The 18,568-nt window shown below is 38.7% G+C and overlaps 2 protein-coding genes across 2 annotated transcripts; one reads left to right on the top strand and one right to left on the bottom strand.

The window, feature by feature from the left end:
- The first annotated feature begins 726 nt into the window (after positions 1-726).
- On the top strand, positions 727-8,075 carry LOC131307306 (NAD kinase 2, chloroplastic). The gene is made up of 8 exons (XM_058333734.1): positions 727-1,373; positions 2,704-4,629; positions 6,157-6,278; positions 6,358-6,499; positions 6,595-6,819; positions 6,962-7,036; positions 7,236-7,337; positions 7,668-8,075. The coding sequence occupies exons 1-8, from the start codon at positions 1,167-1,169 to the stop codon at positions 7,869-7,871; spliced, it is 3,003 nt and encodes a 1,000-aa protein (XP_058189717.1). The 5' UTR covers positions 727-1,166; the 3' UTR covers positions 7,872-8,075.
- Positions 8,076-11,844: 3,769 nt separating this feature from the next.
- On the bottom strand, positions 11,845-14,132 carry LOC131307307 (1-aminocyclopropane-1-carboxylate oxidase 5). Its single transcript, XM_058333735.1, has 3 exons — positions 13,921-14,132; positions 13,312-13,547; positions 11,845-12,736 (listed from the first exon to the last, which is right to left on the bottom strand). Exons 1-3 carry the CDS (start codon positions 14,020-14,022, stop codon positions 12,136-12,138), a joined length of 939 nt encoding a protein of 312 aa, XP_058189718.1. The 5' UTR covers positions 14,023-14,132; the 3' UTR covers positions 11,845-12,135.
- Positions 14,133-18,568: the final 4,436 nt, after the last annotated feature.

Below are 18,568 nucleotides of genomic sequence, written 5' to 3'. Positions count from 1 at the left end.
AATAAGTAAAACCCTGTCCTTTTTTCCTTGAGCGAAAAAGAAAACCTAAATCAAGTAGAGATTTGGGGAGATGAGTAGCTTTCCATATGGAGATAAGGATGGGAGATGAATCATCGGAGTCAAAATTGGCGGACTGATCGAGTGAAGGATTCAGTCACGAAAAAAGGAAGGGAACGAGATTATGGAGTTCAACGTCATCTGGCAAACGGCGGAACTGGTTCTTCTTCTTCGTGACCCATTGCTGATTCTCTCTCTCTCTACACTGAAACAGGACAACGAAAATTTGGCAAGGGAGGGAGGAGTTGGAATTGAGAGAGAGAGAGAGAGAGAGAGAGAGAAAGAAAGAAAAGGGGGACGAGTTGGGAACTGTAACCAAAAAAAAAGTTGGGAACTTGAGATTAAGATTAGAAAACGGTGGAGCGGGAAGCGAAAAAGAGGGTAGGGGTTAAGCTGCCGTTTGCAGCAGGAACAAAACGTCGTCGTGTCTCTAAAGAATTTGGGAGTAGCAGAAATGGCTTCACCTGAGCCGTCAGATGGACTCATTAATGCGTTGTCAGCATCTAGTCAAAAGGTGCGGAAGATGTGTGGAGAGAAATGTGGGTAGAGGATCTGGATTGGGTTACGATTATCCCGTGCCTTTATAAGTGGACTTGGATCTCTAGGTTAACGTGAATATTTAACTGTTCGAATGGCTTTAACTGATCTTTCTATGAAACTTTAGATTTTGATCCTCTAAATCCCTCTAAGACGCAAAGTATTGGTTCTCGAAGTGCTTCTTTATGCGAAAGCTTCCGTTCAGGAATTCTCGAAGATTCTTCGAGTCATTCAAGACTAAACATTAATTTTTCGTATACGAATATGTACCGCAGCAAATATGAATGTACATATACGACTATAAGTGTGTGGTTGTAAAACGTTTGTTAGGTAGGTCACATCAATAACACATCAAAATCACGCAGAAAAACTCCAAGGCGACAGCAACAAGGACGAAGATGAGGAGGAGGAAAACGCAGCGCACAAGACCGAAAGAGAACAAACCCACCAGGCCACCACCAATTATAACGGCCGACAATATTATCCACAACCACATATCCATATCTATCGCATACCATAGCTTTATCTACAAGTACATGTTTATATAAACCCTGTGATTTTTGTATGGTGGCATGGCGTGCTTCTGCTCTTGCCACGTGTTCGTCGTCGAGATGAATCGGCCCTTTTCGACCGGAGCCAAAACAACCCATCTCTGGTCTCTCCGGTTGAGCAAGGCCAGCAAGTCTTCGGTGTTGGAATTGCAGCGACGTCGTGTTGGGTTGGTTGTGAGTGCGGAGCTCTCGAAGCCGTTCTCTGGGAACATCGGTTTGGACTCCAAGGTGATGTGATTATTGCCTGTATAGGAGTACTATGAGTTGTTGTAAACTGGGTGTTTGATGAAATGACTCTGAGGATTGGTTCAATTTAGAGAAGAGGGTTTTGTAGCTGATTCTGATTAATGGTTTTGATTTGATTGGGTTTTTGTTTTGGTATTTTGATGCGAACTTTTGATTGGTTTTTCGTTTTGGCCAATTTGGGTCCAGTCTGAAAAAGCTTTTCTTTTTCAATTGGGGGTTCAGGAGGCCTACAAAACTTGATCAGTACAAGTTCCATTGCTGTGCTGTATTAAGTTGATTTCGAGAAGAGAGTTTTGTATGTGATTCTGGTTAATAGGGTTTCTTTGTTTTGATTGTGTGATGCTAATTGCTTTGAACTTAGAATATGGGTTTTGTTAACCAGGTCATTTTGGGGGGCAAAATTTCGACAAACTGTTCTTCCTATTTCAATTGGGATCACTTGATGTGTCTATATTAACACTGTTTCAATGAGTTACTGTTCATTGAAGATCTTGATCGAGCAAGAAGTTGCTATTAATTTGTTTGATTTACCTCCTTTTTTAAAGTTCTATTTGAATAATTAAAAAATTGAATCTCATTGAACTGATGATGAATTGGTTAACCCGTATTTCTAAGATGCTTTAAGTTCTCTAAGACGTTAACATTGGGGGTCATTGATCTCTGGCTTTAGTCAAAAGGTTCATCTTTGTTTCTTTACAACGTGACATTGTGTTACATGTGGTGTAACCACATAACATGTGTTTTATTTGATTGGAGGCTTGTTAAGATTGCATTTACTATAAAAAAAAATATGCCAATGTCAGTATTGTAAGTGAGCTAGCTAGGTTTTCAGACAAAGTTGAGTCGCATTCGATCAGCTCATTAGCCCTGCTCAAGACCGAGCTCCTTCATGACCTTTTAAACAACATAAATTTTATGCTAATCAAAGGTCATTAGTTGCTCAAGTGAACCTCGAGCATCTGACTACATTAGTGCACTATCCTGATGTTACCGTTGCTTTCTTCACAACATTTGAGCCTCAAAACAGTAGTATGAATTTGAGTCAGACTGTGCCTTCCTGATTACAAATTTTAGTAACAGTATTCCCTCTCATGATGCTGCTTACTTCATAGCTTTTGTTGTAGATTGAATTCTGCCATTGGTTTCTGTTTTACTTATCAACCTAGAGCAAGTTCTTTAAGTTTCTCTTTCATTTAGTGCCATTTGGTTCAGTTTTCATTGTTGCTTCTCTGTATATTGATCCTGATAAACTTGATAAATCTGGGACTAGTGTCAAATTGTGTACTGATGCCAGTTTATTTGCACTTTGAAGACCTTCCATTCCCATGATCTATCTCAATTGCCCTGGATCGGCCCACTTCCAGGAGATATCGCTGAAGTTGAGGCTTATTGTAGAATCTTTAGAGCTGCTGAAAGACTACATAATGCATTAATGAACACACTGTGCAATCCATTGACAGGAGAATGCAGTGTTTCTTACAATTTGCCATCACAGGATAAACCAGTAGTTGAAGATAGAATAGTATCTGTTCTTGGTTGCATGGTATGTCTCCTGAACAAAGGCAAGGAGGATGTTCTTTCTGGAAGATCTTCCGTCTTGAATACATTCCGTGCTACAGACATAAATGTAAGGGACGATATGCTTCCACCACTTTCTGTTTTCAGGGGTGAGATGAAACGGTATTGTGAGAGCTTACATGTTGCTCTTGAAAACTACTTAACACCTGACGACGCTCGAAGTATAAATGTATGGAGGAAACTACAACAACTGAAAAGTGTTTGTTATGATTCTGGATTTCCTCGTGGGGATGGTGATCCCAGCCATACCCTTTTTGCAAACTGGAATCCTGTTTATTTATCCACCTCAAAAGAGGATATAGAAACTACGGATTCTGAGGTTTCTTTTTGGAGGGGTAGCCAGGTGACAGAAGAAGGCCTGAAGTGGCTATTAGAGAAAGGATTTAAAACTATAGTAGATCTTAGAGCAGAGACTGTAAAGGATAACTTCTATGAAACAGCACTAGATGAGGCTATTTTGTCTGGAAAAGTTGAACTAGTCGAAATTCCTGTTGAAGTTGGTACTGCACCATCGATGGACCAGGTTGAGAAGTTTGCAAGCATAGTGTCGAATTCAAGCAAAAAGGCCATATACCTCCATAGTAGGGAAGGAGTTTGGAGAACTTCTGCTATGGTTTCTAGGTGGAGGCAATACATGGCGCGACACAAATCACAGCTCGTCTCCAATCATGAATCTACTAAAAGGGGCATCCAATCGCTGGATGCCGTAAGAATGGAAGAATTGAGGACATCAAAATTAGTAGAAGTTGCATCATTGGGTAATGAAGATGGATTGTTTCCTGAAATGTTTGATATGGCTCATGATACAACCAGAAAAATTATCAATCATGTCAACAAAGATGATAACTGCAATGGGGGCCGTGTTGGAGTCGTATCTCACCAAGGCGCCATGACGATAGAATCGGTTGATAATGCTGAAATAGGATCTTTAACTGACTTCTGCAGAGAAGTGAATCCTCTAAAGGCCCAGCTACCTCCTTGCAACCTTTTCTCCAGAAAGGAGATGTCCAGGTTTCTCAAAAGCAAGAAGATTTCACCTCCCACTCACTCAAATTACCATAAGAGAAAATTGGAGACTTCTCGAAGGGAGAATTCCAGTGGATTGCTTCAGAGGAGTGAAATCATTAGGACAAGTCCTGAATTGAGGCTTGCAGAAACAAGAAGTACAAACGGATCGGCAACCGGGAAGAATCTAACTCTGAAGTCTCAGAGTCCTCCAGTTACCAATGGGACTTATCTGGGTGATAAATATTCCTCTTCTTCTGGTCCCTCATTAAATGGACATAGGTATCCCATTAGTGCTGTTAATGCTCCTATAAAACTGAGCAATGAGTTGAATAAGATTGTTACATCCATCACGGAAGGCAAAAGGAGCAATAGTGAGGTGTCCATGGGTTCAGGTGATGATGGTTTGGGGACGATCGAAAGTAATATGTGTGCTTCTGCGACAGGTGTGGTTCGAGTGCAATCAAGAAAGAAAGCAGAGATGTTCTTAGTTCGCACGGATGGTGTCTCATGTTCTAGGGAAAAGGTGACAGAATCTTCCTTGGCGTTCACTCATCCTAGCACCCAGCAGCAGATGCTTATGTGGAAATCTACGCCAAAGACTGTACTTTTGTTGAAGAAACTGGGCCAGGAACTTATGGAAGAAGCTAAAGAGGTAGCATGCCATGATCTTGCTTGCAAATCAGAACAATTATTCATGCCATGATCTTGCTTATAAATTGAAAAAAATTCTGTGTCTGTATTCTATTCTACTAGTTTCTCATGTTAGTATTCCCATACTTTTACATCTTGATGCTGCAGCCAGTGAGTACATGGCAGCACTTCAGAGGTAGTATGTACAACGTACACTTTGCAAGAAGAAGGGAAAATTGAAAATCAGTCGATTAAATAATGTAGCTTGTGATTGAGTTAACCATGTTTGATAGACGTTTGTAGTAATGGAAACCAAAGTTCTGGCATCTTCTCTGCCTTTTCTTCTGGTTTTATATCAAAAGTTTTCGTTTTAGAGCTACATCATAGATGTGCTAAGCTTGGATAATGCATGAATATTGTGCCCTTCGATCAGTGTATTTCCTACTGGATCTCATAGTCATAGACATAAGTTCTACAATATTAGCTTTTGTCTTATTCCGCATGTATAACACAGTGGCATATTCTTAGGTTCACAAAGTTTCACTAACCTTCACAGAGAATCAGTATACATGCAAACTTAAGGCCAGAATACATGAGTTTGCTTGAGTGAAATTGAAGTCACAGGGTCACAGCTATAATTGGCACACATGGCATGGCAGCTAGTTCTATGTCACTTTCAGCGCAAAGTTGACATGCAAAAAATCTAAAGCAAGAGCAATTCCCAAAACAATTTGAAAGTTGTGGGCTTTACAGTTCATAAAAAATCCTTTAAAGGGGAGGGATTAATAGTCATTTAAATACATACAGTTGTAAGACTATTTTCTTTTAAGCTTATGCCAATACCATTATGTGTTTCATGGGTATCAAGGCGCACTTGTGCCCCCAACTATATGGAGCGTCTTCCATTCTAAAGCAAAAATGGCGTATCGGGATGTATGTCTGAAATGCGTTGGAGGCCGGGGCATGTCCAATAGGGACACAATACCTTCTCAGAAATGCCCATCCTTAGTATGTATCCACAATTAGCTGCCACTTTGATTTTTTCACTTAATGCCTCTACATATGATCACTATGAGTTGTTTGGAAAAAAATCATTAAGAGGTTTACGTTTGAGTATCTCTTTATTTCTCAGCGTTCATGTTTTGTCTTTTGGTAAAAGCAACCAAAGTATGAAAACACCCATCGTTTGTTACTTTTCTCCTTGCTGTACAAAACAACTTTTAGGAAAAGTCTAGCGTCCCATTTCCAGAAACTCTCTTAACTAAATGAGTGACAAGTTTCCCACTTCTTCCTTTTTGAAACGAATGAAGTTTTGGAAAGCGATATACCAAAACCTCAGTAATTGAGGCAGAAAATTTGATACTAGATTCAGATTGGGGATGTCTTTTTGGAACATAAAAAGTTTGGTAAACCCTGAATGATTTCTTCTCTATATTAAAGAGCTTCTTTTGAATGAGTGGATATGTTTGGAATCAACTGCATTATTGTGTACTTGTGCAATTTTCCATTGTGGCCTTGTTAAAGAGGGGTTTCTATGTCCAAATTTTAGGTTGCTTCTTTCTTGTATCACCAAGAGAAGATGTGTGTCCTTGTTGAACCTGATGTACATGATGTATTTGCGAGAATCCCAGGGTTTGGTTTCGTTCAGACGTTTTATAGTCAAGATACAAGGTATGGAATGCAGATTTTAGAATGTAACATCTTTATTCTCCTGCACATCCTAAGAACTCTATCGGATTTCTTAATGTAGTGATCTTCACGAGAGGGTTGACTTTGTGGCGTGCTTGGGAGGGGATGGTGTTATACTACATGCATCAAACCTATTTAGAGGAGCTGTACCCCCTGTTGTATCATTTAATCTTGGGTCCCTTGGATTTCTCACTTCCCACCATGTATCCATCTTTTATCTCTTGCACTGTTTCTTCTTCATTTCGCTTTTCTTTTTTTTTTTTACTCGTTTTTCATCTTCTTCTTTTTTTTAGTACAGTTTGAAGATTTTAGGCAAGACTTGAAACAAGTTATTTATGGGAACAATACAATGGATGGTGTTTATATAACTCTCCGCATGCGTCTCTGCTGTCAAATTTATCGAAATGGAAAAGCCATGCTTGGGAAAGTATTTGATGTCCTCAATGAGGTTGTGGTTGATCGTGGTTCTAATCCATACATTTCAAAAATCGAATGTTATGAACATGACCGCCTTATAACCAAGGTATGATCAACTCATTGTTTTCGAAATATTTTGAAATAACCTTTGGTCAAGTCCTTAACCTTCACATAGGAGTCAAACTGCCACTTGCTCTTATACTAGTGATTATTACTTACGAGGAAGTTTTCCATCATATGTCCTCTAGGTGCAAGGCGATGGAGTCATAGTTGCCACCCCTACAGGTAGTACAGCTTACTCTACTGCTGCAGGAGGTTCTATGGTAAGCCTTCTTTTCCAATTTTTAGATATTTAGTGCTTGTCGCATTCAGAGTCGGCTTCTTTAGGTGAGCACCAACACAGAGTAAACGCAGAAAACTTTCAATTTCTTAGTGTCGTTCTGTCGGTAATTTGACTTATATATCTGTTTAGTTCTAACATAAAGGTACTCTGTAGCTAATGATGCATGGTCTGCTATACAGGTCCATCCAAATGTTCCATGCATGCTGTTTACACCAATTTGCCCACATTCCCTCTCTTTCAGACCTGTCATACTTCCGGATTCTGCACGGCTTGAATTAAAGGTGCTCTCTCCTTTCTTTTTTTGCTTTTTCTCTTTTTGCAATCATTTGTGACAAACCAGACAAGTATGACAGCTCCAGTAGGATACTATTTTCAGGCCGATACCCTGGCTAGCCTTTCATCGTATTCTTTTATATTCGTTTCTGTAAAAGATGACATTTTTAAAATGTCCGCTGCAAAACTATCTCCCTCTTTTTGTTTTCACTGCAAAACATCTTTTCCAATTTCCACTGAATTTTCTGAAAGTGTGACGCTTAAACTACCTACTGATCAGATTCTAAGTATTCTCAATTTTTTGGAGGTTGTGAAACTTTTTTTTTGTATCCGGACAGATTCCTGAGGATGCAAGAAGCAATGCATGGGTCTCCTTTGATGGTAAGAGAAGGCAACAACTCTCAAGAGGTGATTCAGTGCGGATATTTATGAGCCAACATCCACTTCCGACAGTGAACAAAGCTGACCAAACCGGTGACTGGTTTCGCAGCTTAATCCGTTGCCTGAATTGGAACGAAAGACTTGATCAAAAGGCCCTCTGAAGCCTACGTGAGGTTGACTGAGGTTTGTGTATATTACTGTACATGTTACAAGTTAAAGGAATCACACGTAATCTAACTTAGAAGGAGTGTATTTTGCTTATTCATCCAACTGGCTCCCTTATAAGATGGTAGGGCCTGCCTTTCCTTTTGCTGTTGTTTTTGTGTAATGCATTTTACTATGGCAAAAGTTTTACCTTTTAATCGTATTTGTCTCCAACAATACATATTTCTTGTTTTTCTTTCAAGTTCGGTTTATACGTAGACAGTAGAAGGGTAAGAAAGAAATTATAAACTTCTTATAGATGAAAGACTCAGAAAGCACCTAATTCTGAAATGAAAATAGGGTAAGAAAGAAATTAAGAACTTGTTATATATTGAATACAGGTTAAAAATCAATTTGATGCAATCTTAGGGTAGAACCTTCGAGTTTGTGGCAGCCCACTTATCATATGAATATCGACCCAATGGTAGTCTTGACCAAGTCCTCACTCCCCAGCCATGAAAAATTATTCAGTGCTCTTGGGCAAGTGCTCTTGGGCAATAACACGAGGCGTCCTGGGCCACTTGGTCACTACCACAAGTTGTGGTGAGTCCAAGCCAAGGTGTATGAACCTCACAAAAATACATGGTGAAAAAGGGGGCCTGAAGCACCATGTGGTGTTGCTCAAAGACATTGAATAATCACTCCCAAGCTATGGTATGAAGGCAAACAGTGCTTGGAAAGTGGAAACCTGATTGGCTGATTGCTTTGCTTTGGGATTTGGTATCCCACTAGAGGGAGAGAGTCAGAGAGGGAGAGAAGCAAAACTTTTGCTTCTGAACGACTGTTTTAGTATTGACGTAACCAATTGAACTTTTGCAAACAAAACATAAGATACCGTATGTGTAGTGGAAAAATTGGGAGTGGTGCAGGGGCTCGGGCCCGACTCTGCACCCTCCCACATCCGCCTCTGCAGTGACTAAGGAAGGTGTTGAAACTATTAGTATGTCCATGGTCAAGTCTGAGGTTAACGGTTGTGGGACAAGATTTTGGGCAGTTACATGCTTGGGTTTGAGAGTCTAGATTGAAACAATCAAGCCATAGAAAAACATGATTCAAAATCAGATGCATCAGGATGTTATTATATAGTGTAAAATCCCACCGATGTGTGTCATTTTCTCAGCACGAATACAATGATCTAACGGGGTGTCCAACCTAGAGAGATGAGTGCCTAGTCAAATTGCTCGGGTCACGTAGGAACAAGATTATGATACCTTGTTTTAGCTTGCCGAGAACAAAGTCATTTCGACTCTTATAGATTCAGTAATTCGAAGTTACGAAAGGGCGGCCAGCCGGCCAGGGAGCATGCTGTCTCTTCTTGCCTATGATTATTGGCAGCTATCTGACAGTCTGGATGTATTGGGATCTAGAAATAGTCTGTGATGAAAGGACATGAAAACCTTCTTGCCTTAACTTGACCCTAGGATGAGAAGGAAGGTGATTTGACTAGAATTGTTGACCTGATCTGTAAATACATAAATATACATAGATACAGATATATACACATATATGTATGAATAGGTATTTGTGCACACATATACCCATAAGTGGACAATGGTGTCTCGAAACCAGGAGCTGACCTTATTTGCAGCTGCCACCTTTTGAAGGGAAACAAAACGTTTGACTTTACAAACGGTTTTTAGCTTTAGTTAACTTTGAACTCTTTTGTTTTTGGAAATTGACTTTTTGAAACTCCACTTTTAGCTATTGTTGGCACTTCACTTGTTCTTTTTTTTTCTATTTGAAATTACAGTATTACCCTTTAAAGTGGATGAACACTAATAAAGTAAAGGGTAATTGAGTAATTTTACATAAAATAAAGACAAAAAGTGAAGTGTTAAAATCACTGATGGGTGTGATTGTATTATGTAAGCCTAGACAATTTATTATACTTAAAACACTCTTATCACAGGAAATATAGAACTTCTTGCAGGTTTACGTGCTTCTCTTGTATACATTACCATATAAATACCAGTTGATTTCCTAAGAAATTTAAACCATTACTGCAGATGCGTAGGTGATCCATGTATTTAGTCTCTCGCTAGTTGGTGCTACATTGCAGGAAATGGTTATTCGCTTGGAAGCTAATTAAATGCGTGAAGAAGATAAAATATATGTCAAGTGGACAAGAATTATAAGAGAGAAACTTATTCAGGCTGGGTTGTGAATAAACTCTTTACAACAGCGGTGCATCGCGACCGTCCAAAAGTGTTTTGAACAGCTCAGATGTTGATGAAATTTTTTCGGAGAAGAGTTTACACCTCCGTAAATAACTATTAGAAGATTTTCTCTAATAAAAGACATACAGATCACTTACTGTTTTTACACACCCGATCCCAAAAAAGTGTGCTAATTGAGCCAAACAAGCCAAACACAATAAATAATACTTAGGTTTGGCTCATTTTCTTTATGCACCTGTTCAGGCTTGGCTAGAGGTTGAGAATTTTTGGGATGGGTTGTTCAAGCTAGGCTCACATTTGGCCTTTTTTTTTTTTTTTTTTATCGTGATAAGCTTGGCTTGGCTCGGAAACTGTGCAAGTCAATCTCGGGCTTTAATTCAAGCCTAATTTAATCTTGTGAAATACCAAATAAAAAAGCTTGGAAAAAAGTTGTACTCGACTTCACCGGTACAAAACTATCCAAATACATAAATAGTAAGGGCTTCAATTTTTTCCCAAGAAACCCTACCAGAAGAAGGTGATGACAGCTCCAATTTCTCTCCTAAAGCTAAGGAATTGCTTCATGGAAGATTTTGTAGGATTTGATGAAGCTCTACATTTCCATAACTCGCTAAAGAAATTTGACAATCGGATAAGCAAGAGAATTGGAAACGTACTAGGTATATTCTGAAGTACCAAAACAGAAGTAGAAGGAAACATACTGGGTAAAAAATCTTATATCTTTATGCTATTTATTAATTTACCCATATCTTTACTATAGCTATGGATTGGTCCCGTGTTCACAAGCTTGTAGAGTCAAACATTGATACCACTTGTGTCACGACCCAACCCAATGATGTGGTATAGTATGTGACCGGCTAGGGGATTAACATCCTCCTAAGGCCTCTTATATAAAACAACCTTCATTTTCAAAACTATTAATACCAAACCTGTTTCATAATTACAAAACATACCAAAGCATTCTAATTTAAATGAGTTGTAGCAATTGAACAACATAAAGTGTCAAAGCCTGATAATAACAATATATTTCTTCTCAAACTTGATTGGAACGTCTAAACAAATAATCAAAAGTAATTGAGCTTGGCTTGTATTTTTTTTGTAAATCAGTTTGGGCTAGCCCAAAGCCAAGCCAAACAGAGCTCGAGTCGAGATTTTAGTTTGTTTAGCAGCCCTAATAGTAGGTCTTACAAATTAATATGCAACTTATAATCGCACAGCCTTTCAAGGTTTCTGCTTACAATGGACTCTGGAAGAGATTTTAGTAGATGCTCCTAGTTGAACTTGACCTAATTCCTGCAACTTGAACCTGGATTACAGAGTCTAAACCACTTAGTTCTTGTGCAAATTGGGGTGACCCGGGGAGCCTACTGTCCCTCAGGGGACATCATGTGTGATAACCCCATCTGAGTTGTCCATTTCGGTAATGAACGTCTCGAATTTCATCTCAGCCACCCATCCGTTCATTGCCGAGATGAAATTTGAGCCATCAATTGCCGAAATTAGACAACCCAGATTGAGTCAACACACATGGACAGTAAGCTCCCCAATTTGGTCAACACACATGTTGTCCCTTGGAGACATTGGGGAGTCTGTTGTCCCTAAGGGGACAACATGTGTGTTGACCCATGCGGGTTATTATGTGGGTCACGACATCTCATCGATAGTTCTTGAACATATTAAGCAGCACATGGTTACTTTTTCTTGTAAGAAATACATGAAGTATGAATCAGTTTTTAGTTAACATAACTTACCAGATCAAACAGGAGTTACACCTCTTTCCCAGTTTCATTCAAGACATACAAGTACAGTAGAAAGGGTGGTAACATACAAACCAAACCTTAACCAGCACCCAAATATTACACACCAAGACACGGACACTAAAACCGTCTGAAAAGCGCCCAAAAACCCAGTATGCGATACCACTAGACACGATGCCCACCAAAAAGAAAGCACACAAATATAACACGACATGACACGATAACTCGGGCTTTCTGGTATCTTTTAGATTGTCATCTTCTGAATCCGACGATATCCATCTTGTTGATCACATGGCCTTTACCGAATGAAACCTTGGTTCCTTTGGAAGGAACTTCTGCTCCGTATAGACCGACATGTAATCGCCAAACACAAACTTGGGATAACCTTGATCCTCCTTCTGGTTTACCTTTTCCACAAGTTGTGGTGCAGGAGCTATGGTAGCCTTTAACCATGGGTTATAGAAAGAAGCAATGGATCTCCTATTCCCCTCGGTCATAGCCAGAACCCGGTGCCAAACGCTCTTGTACCTCCCATTGCTTAAGACCTCAATCTGATCACCAATATTGATGACAATAGCATTGGGAATGGGTTGGACATCAATCCATTCCCCATCTTTGAGGATCTGAAGCCCTCCCACCTCATCATCCTGGAAGAGTAGGATGACCCCACCGGCATCGGTGTGGGCCCGGAGACCGGTGATCATTTCCGGGTGAGGACAAGGAGGGTAGTGGGCCACCTTGGTGCCAAAGAAGGCATTGTCCCCTGCATCTTCGCCATTGAATGCATTCTTGATGAATCCCTTTGGCAAGCCCAAGTTCTCATCCATCACTTCCATGACCTTCTCGGCCAGTTTCTTCAATTCGGATCGGTATTCTGCCATTGTTTCCCTGTCATCAAGTTCAAAACTTATGTTAGATTTTGATCTTGGTATTCGAATAGGCAACGGTAGAGGTCAGCATAGAACAGTTTCGGGAAGATGAACTATAAAGTGATGTGTATCGGGATTAGAGGGTCTCCAGTCATGAATTTCTTATTATCAGGCCTACAAAAAAATTTCTTCAAAGCCGCTGAATCAGCCGTCTGGTCTGTTTCCCTTGTTGGGGGAGGCGGAGAGGTAATGGATTGGCTATAAACTGATACCTATTGCAAATCAGCCGATACACTACTTATTTTTCTTCCCAGCATATCAAGAGATCGACCCAAAACCCATAAATATCGGCTTACATGTTGGCCGATATTCAAAATCCTTAGGAAGAAGTTTAAGAAGTCCATATACGAGAGTGATCTATTATATTTAAGATATACTGTAAGACTTGTTAAACAGCTCCAATTTTTTTGGATGCCAACCTAGACCCCCGTAGGAACTTAGAGCAGGTTGCGCTAGGCAGTCGCCCCCCTTCTCACTCCTTGTTTTGAAGGAAGTAATGATGCATTAATTCTACTCAAAAAGTTGGAAGCTTACTTGAATCCTGGAGTCTTTGATGGCCACTCGCTCTCGTTTTCTTCTGTGAGAAGGAAAACATCTTCCCAGTCAATATTCTCCATCTTTTCATCGCTCTTCTTGGCCACCAACTCATTCATCATCTTGACTGCTTTGTTTGAGTTGCGGAAACCTTCTTCTCTTTCCATCTTATAGCATTCCCTGATCACCTTCTTCACCCTCTCCAGGAGCTCCTCTGAGATCCCATGGTTAACGAACTGCATGCACCATAACAAGGGCCTTAAGCATTTATATTCCTATTTACCAAATTCATAATCATACTAACAGGCCATCCAAATCAAGCAGTTAGAACCAGAAAATTGATCACCCCATATTCGTGGTTAAAAATCCAAATCATAACGCTGTTTACCCAGAAAATAACCGTATGGTGTAGATCGGTTTTAGTGCGATGCATCTTAGTGAGATCTCTAGCGATGTGTAAATAAGGCCGAGTTACATTAAAGATGCTACGCAATCATGTGTGTATCGAGTAATGAAAATACTACACCCCACAAATAGCTTAGCATCTTCGATGCATTAATCATGTTGTAATCAGCCATGGAAATCACATATAGAGAAGTTAAAAGGTACCTGAAAAAATCCCCATTCTTCACACCCGTTAGCGATCTGGGCCATCGTCTTGGCCCTCTCAGCTCCACTGAGCTTCGAAAAATCGATAACTGGGATTGCCATTGGAATGAAGGAGCGATCTAAAGTTGCGTATAGAGAGAGAAAGAGAGAGGGGGGAGGGGGAGAGAGAGGGGGTGTAGGAGTATTTCCAGTTTCTGGCTCTGTAATGTGGTGAAGAGGTAGCTGTTAGCTTAAGCATATTTATAGCCGTTTTCTTCCCGCTTTGTTAAATGTCAACTCTCTATAATTCATTCATTTGTCAGGTTCCAACCATTGACTGTTTATTTCTTATGGAGAAGTACTGCTACACTAACCGAAAAAAGTATAATAGTTTTCTTCTCTGTTTTTGTGAGAAAAAGTTACACTAAACAATGTGTAATGCGACCGTTTGTGGTCTCTTTTCAATTTGTGACAAAATTATTCTCAACCACTTGTGGTATAAAATTTCAAAAGTATCACAATATTTTCATCATTCTGGGTCTTTTGGTACTAATTTATGTGAATAAGGGTGGGTTTCCCCTAAAAAGTCGGATTGGGAGATGCTGCCAAGCGGTGGTGCTTGGCAACGGTGTCGAGCGGCTTCATCTCAGCACGGACGGCTCGGATCTAGTCAAAGCACATAAAAATCTGAACCGTCCATTGTTTGGATTAAGATCCGAGCTGACGATTCCGAGGTTGAGATGAACGGCCGCGCGGCATCATTGCCAACAAAAAGTTTGTCTATAGCTTAAGGACTTGAAACAAGTTATTTCCACTAAATAAAATTTGTGTTTTAATGGGCTTTGGTCCGTTTAGATAATAGTAGGAGAAACTCATCCTAAACAAGAACAGCCGGTTGTTGTTTCCATGTAAAATACAACTTCTCGTCTAAATTAGAGTAGTGTCTCATAAACGTACATCGGTACACAGCTTTAGATACAAGTTTGCTTGATGCTTATGGGCTCACGCGATGCATATGGGCTCACGCGATGCATATGGGATCCAAACTCTTCGAACGACTCCAAATGCATATATGTTCGGATCTGTATGCGAAGTAAATTTTTTTTTTTTAATATAGAGTTGCCGATAGGGTTATAAGATGATGGACGGTGACCATATAGTATTGAACTTACAAACAATGCCAAGTTTCTGTGAGGTTATGGTAACCCACAACAGAAGCATTACCCTTTCAGGTGGTACATCCCGTATTGTTCTCTCTCTCTCTCTCTCTCTCTCTGTATATATATATAAAATTATATTCACATGGGTTATCTCTTCATGTGAAAGCCACATGGTCCCGCCCAGTACAGGCAGGGATTTTTGAGCTGCCAAACATCCAAATAAGCCTTCTGATATAGGATAATTTTCTGATGGGCCTTTTTTTTTTTAAATGGCAATTTTTTTTTTATTAATCTTATTGTTATAAAGAATTTTCTTGGGCCTTACTGCACTTCAATGCTTTGAAATTTTTTTTTTTTATAATTTGAAACTAATCTCACTAACTGCAATTGTAGGGTGCCTAACCGCGCTATTAGTCGGGCTCCCTAGGACCCCTACCATAGTCATTAGCACAAAATTTTGCTTACAAAAAAGGCAGCCCGACGGAAAAAATAGATTTGGGGTTTAATTGAAGATGAGGGTACTATTGAATGGAGTTGTATTTGCAAATGAGTGCAAAGAGAATAAATTTGGTTTGGGCTTCAATTTGATTACTTTTACATTCCTTTTTCGATCAAAAAAAAATTCTTAATATAAGTGTATGAGTTTTCTAATTAGTAATTACCAAACAATTGAAGATCTAATGTCACGTAGGACAGTAAAAAAACATATGAAATGAATGAGTGCCCCTTCCGAATATGAAAAAATATTCTCTCTCAGAGTTCGGCTCCTTCCGAATAGAGATCATAGCTCTACCCCAGTTATTTAATTGACGAGTGTCTTTAATCCCTTGAATTATTTGTGTTTATTTTGGGATATAATATTACTATATTCTTGTTATTGTAAATCAAAATACACGTCATCATTCTATATATTAAACTCATTGTTTGGCATCATTTTTTGGTGTTTGTTTTTTGTACGCATCGGATTGTTTTTTTTTTTTTTATATATATATTCCACACTTTTTGGCATTATATATCCAATAGATTAACCCGCGTCAAAACAATTTTAACCTAGCACCTGTGGATATATACACGTCTACTTTGATGATCATTTTCAGTTCTGTAAGGGTCCAAAGAGATTGGTTTTCAAACCACATGTTTTCGAAATAGGTGCGGACATTCATCTTGAAAGCAATGCACTTCTCAATGAACACCAAAAAGAAAAAAAAATTCAACACTATTTTTCACATAATACTTAGAGGAAAATGCAAAGGGAACCAACAAATTCCAATACCAAGAGCATACATGGAAGTAGGGGGTGTTTGATCCCTCAATTAGTTTATAATTGATTGCACATGTTCAGATTATTCATGTTTGGAAGCCCATGTGAAAATCTATTTTATACAAAAATGTAGAAAAAAAAATGAATTGGAAAATGGAGAATCTAAAAATCACCATTATGGAATTAATCTTATTTATTTTCCATTCTTCATTCATGAGTACTGCATGTGCAACTATACTCATTTAACTTCACGCTTGACTACCGTTCTTTTATGCTCACACATGCATCCAAATACTCTCACCAAATGATCAAAATGCGAAGCACCAAATGTTTTCCAGATTAAACACTAATTTTTTTTTTTCGAAACGGCAATAAATTTTACTATGAAACTTGATAAGGGTACATCAACGGCAATAAATTTTCAGATTATATATACTCCGAAACACTATTCGACTACAAATAATTTTCTTTTTATTGGCGACTCCGACAAAATATATTCCACACATGCATATTATTCAAACACTTTTACGAATGCTAATATAATCTAGAAACTTATAATATATCCAGAATTCAAAATTTTAAAAATAATTGGTTCCGTGAACACCCTTACTAGACAGAGCTGGTAAGTCCCACAGGACCTCCGGCTTGGGTAACCCCCGCCATTGGGCAAGAAAAAAGTAAAATAAACTTTATAAATCCAAAAAAAAAAAAATCCTTAGAAGCCCAATTTAAAAAAAAAAATAGGGCAACCCCCTATCATGGGGGAAGTTGTTCTTTTTGAATCGGATCTACTAATCAAAACTCAAAAATACTACAATTGGGTTTACATTTTTATTTATATTTTATGATCTAATTCAAGCTAAAAACACATGTAACTTTGGTTTTTTGTTTTCTCTGACTTATATGTATTTTTATTTCTTATGACTTAATAGTAAGTTGGCGAACCAAGCTTGAGGTCGGACATAGTCAATTCAAATATCGGGGCTGGCCCTGCTAGACTTGTTATAAAATTGGGGTCAGTCTGTACAGTAGCTTTAACTGAGACCCTGCAAGCGAGCGGCGAGATTGGTTCTGAAAGATTAGTCGAGACGAGCGTAAATTGACCCGATATAAAACTCGCATAGCGTAAAATGCAAATTATTATTTTACTACTTAAAAGGGTTCAGATCTGTACCGACCACCCACCGTTAATCATGTTGACCAATCTACAGTCATCTTTGCAGGCTCTGCCTTTTGACTTTTTCCTTAACCACATAACAAAGCTCCTTTGTACATGCTAAAGGGATCAGATGATTGGAACACTACTGAGTTGTAGGCATGGTTTGTGGGTTAAGGGGAGAGAGAGAGAGAGAGAGAGAGAGAGAGAGAGAGAGAGAGAGAGAGAGAGAGAGAGTTAAGGAGAGAGAGAGAGAATTTAATAAACTAACCTATCGTTTATCTCTCATTTCATTTATTTTACAATAAATAAAGTTCCTTCACAAAATTGTCAACGCCATTGTATAAAAGAATGCGTGGTTCACGAAACAGAATTTATGTATATATATCTTGTCATCTAAATGACGTGGCCATTGACTTTCCTTTTTTTTTATTTTTATAAATACAGCTTTGTCATCTCTATGAGTGATTTGATTTATTTTGTGGAAGTCAAAGATTGTCACAGCATGAATTTTCATATATAGAGATTATTGTTTCAGTACAAATATATTTAATTAATATGGCTGTATAAGGGCAACAATAACGGTTGTGTTTGGTTGAGAGTTTAGTTTAGTTTAGTTTTGGTAGTGGGTGGAGAGAGAAATAGAGTAATGATTGAAGATAGGGGTAATAATTTGAGAGAGATAGAGAGATATGTGAAAGTAATAATTGAAAAAATAGGGTAATGATTGGAGAAAAAATAGGGTAATGATTGGAAAACAAACTAAAACAAAACTAAAATGGCAAACGAACAAAACGGTACGACAGTGACAGTAGTACCATGTAGCCCCCACTCGATTGAAGGTATGAGTGCGAGCAAACTGATCATGATAGACTAACCAATTTGAGAGCATCCACATTGTAATAAGCAAATTGGTATGGATAAGCAAACTTAACAACAATGCTAAAAAAACACCTCATATTGTAATAAGCAAAGTTACAAGTCTTTTACGAGTAGCAAATAACCAAATTTCACTCATTCCATAACCAAACTTAACAACTTTTACCAATAACCAAAACTCAATAACCAAACCTAATAACCAAATTCAAAATT

Source organism: Rhododendron vialii, chromosome 11a (assembly GCF_030253575.1).
Source record: "Rhododendron vialii isolate Sample 1 chromosome 11a, ASM3025357v1".
Lineage (NCBI taxonomy): Eukaryota > Viridiplantae > Streptophyta > Magnoliopsida > Ericales > Ericaceae > Rhododendron > Rhododendron vialii.
The sequence above is the reverse complement of the archived record's forward strand: the minus strand, read 5'-3'. Positions and strand labels throughout refer to the sequence as shown.

Coding starts and splice junctions, on each gene's coding strand:
- LOC131307307 (XM_058333735.1), bottom strand. CDS start 14,022: ATGGCAATCCCAGTTATCGATTTTTCGAAGCTCAGTGGAGCTGAGAGG. Junction 13,548..13,920: donor AAGAATGGGGATTTTTTCAG/GTACCTTTTAAC, acceptor TGGTGCATGCAG/TTCGTTAACCATGGGATCTC. Junction 12,737..13,311: donor TCAAAGACTCCAGGATTCAA/GTAAGCTTCCAA, acceptor ACTTGATGACAG/GGAAACAATGGCAGAATACC.
- LOC131307306 (XM_058333734.1), top strand. CDS start 1,167: ATGGCGTGCTTCTGCTCTTGCCACGTGTTCGTCGTCGAGATGAATCGG. Junction 4,630..6,156: donor TTATGGAAGAAGCTAAAGAG/GTAGCATGCCAT, acceptor TCCAAATTTTAG/GTTGCTTCTTTCTTGTATCA. Junction 6,279..6,357: donor TTTTATAGTCAAGATACAAG/GTATGGAATGCA, acceptor TTCTTAATGTAG/TGATCTTCACGAGAGGGTTG.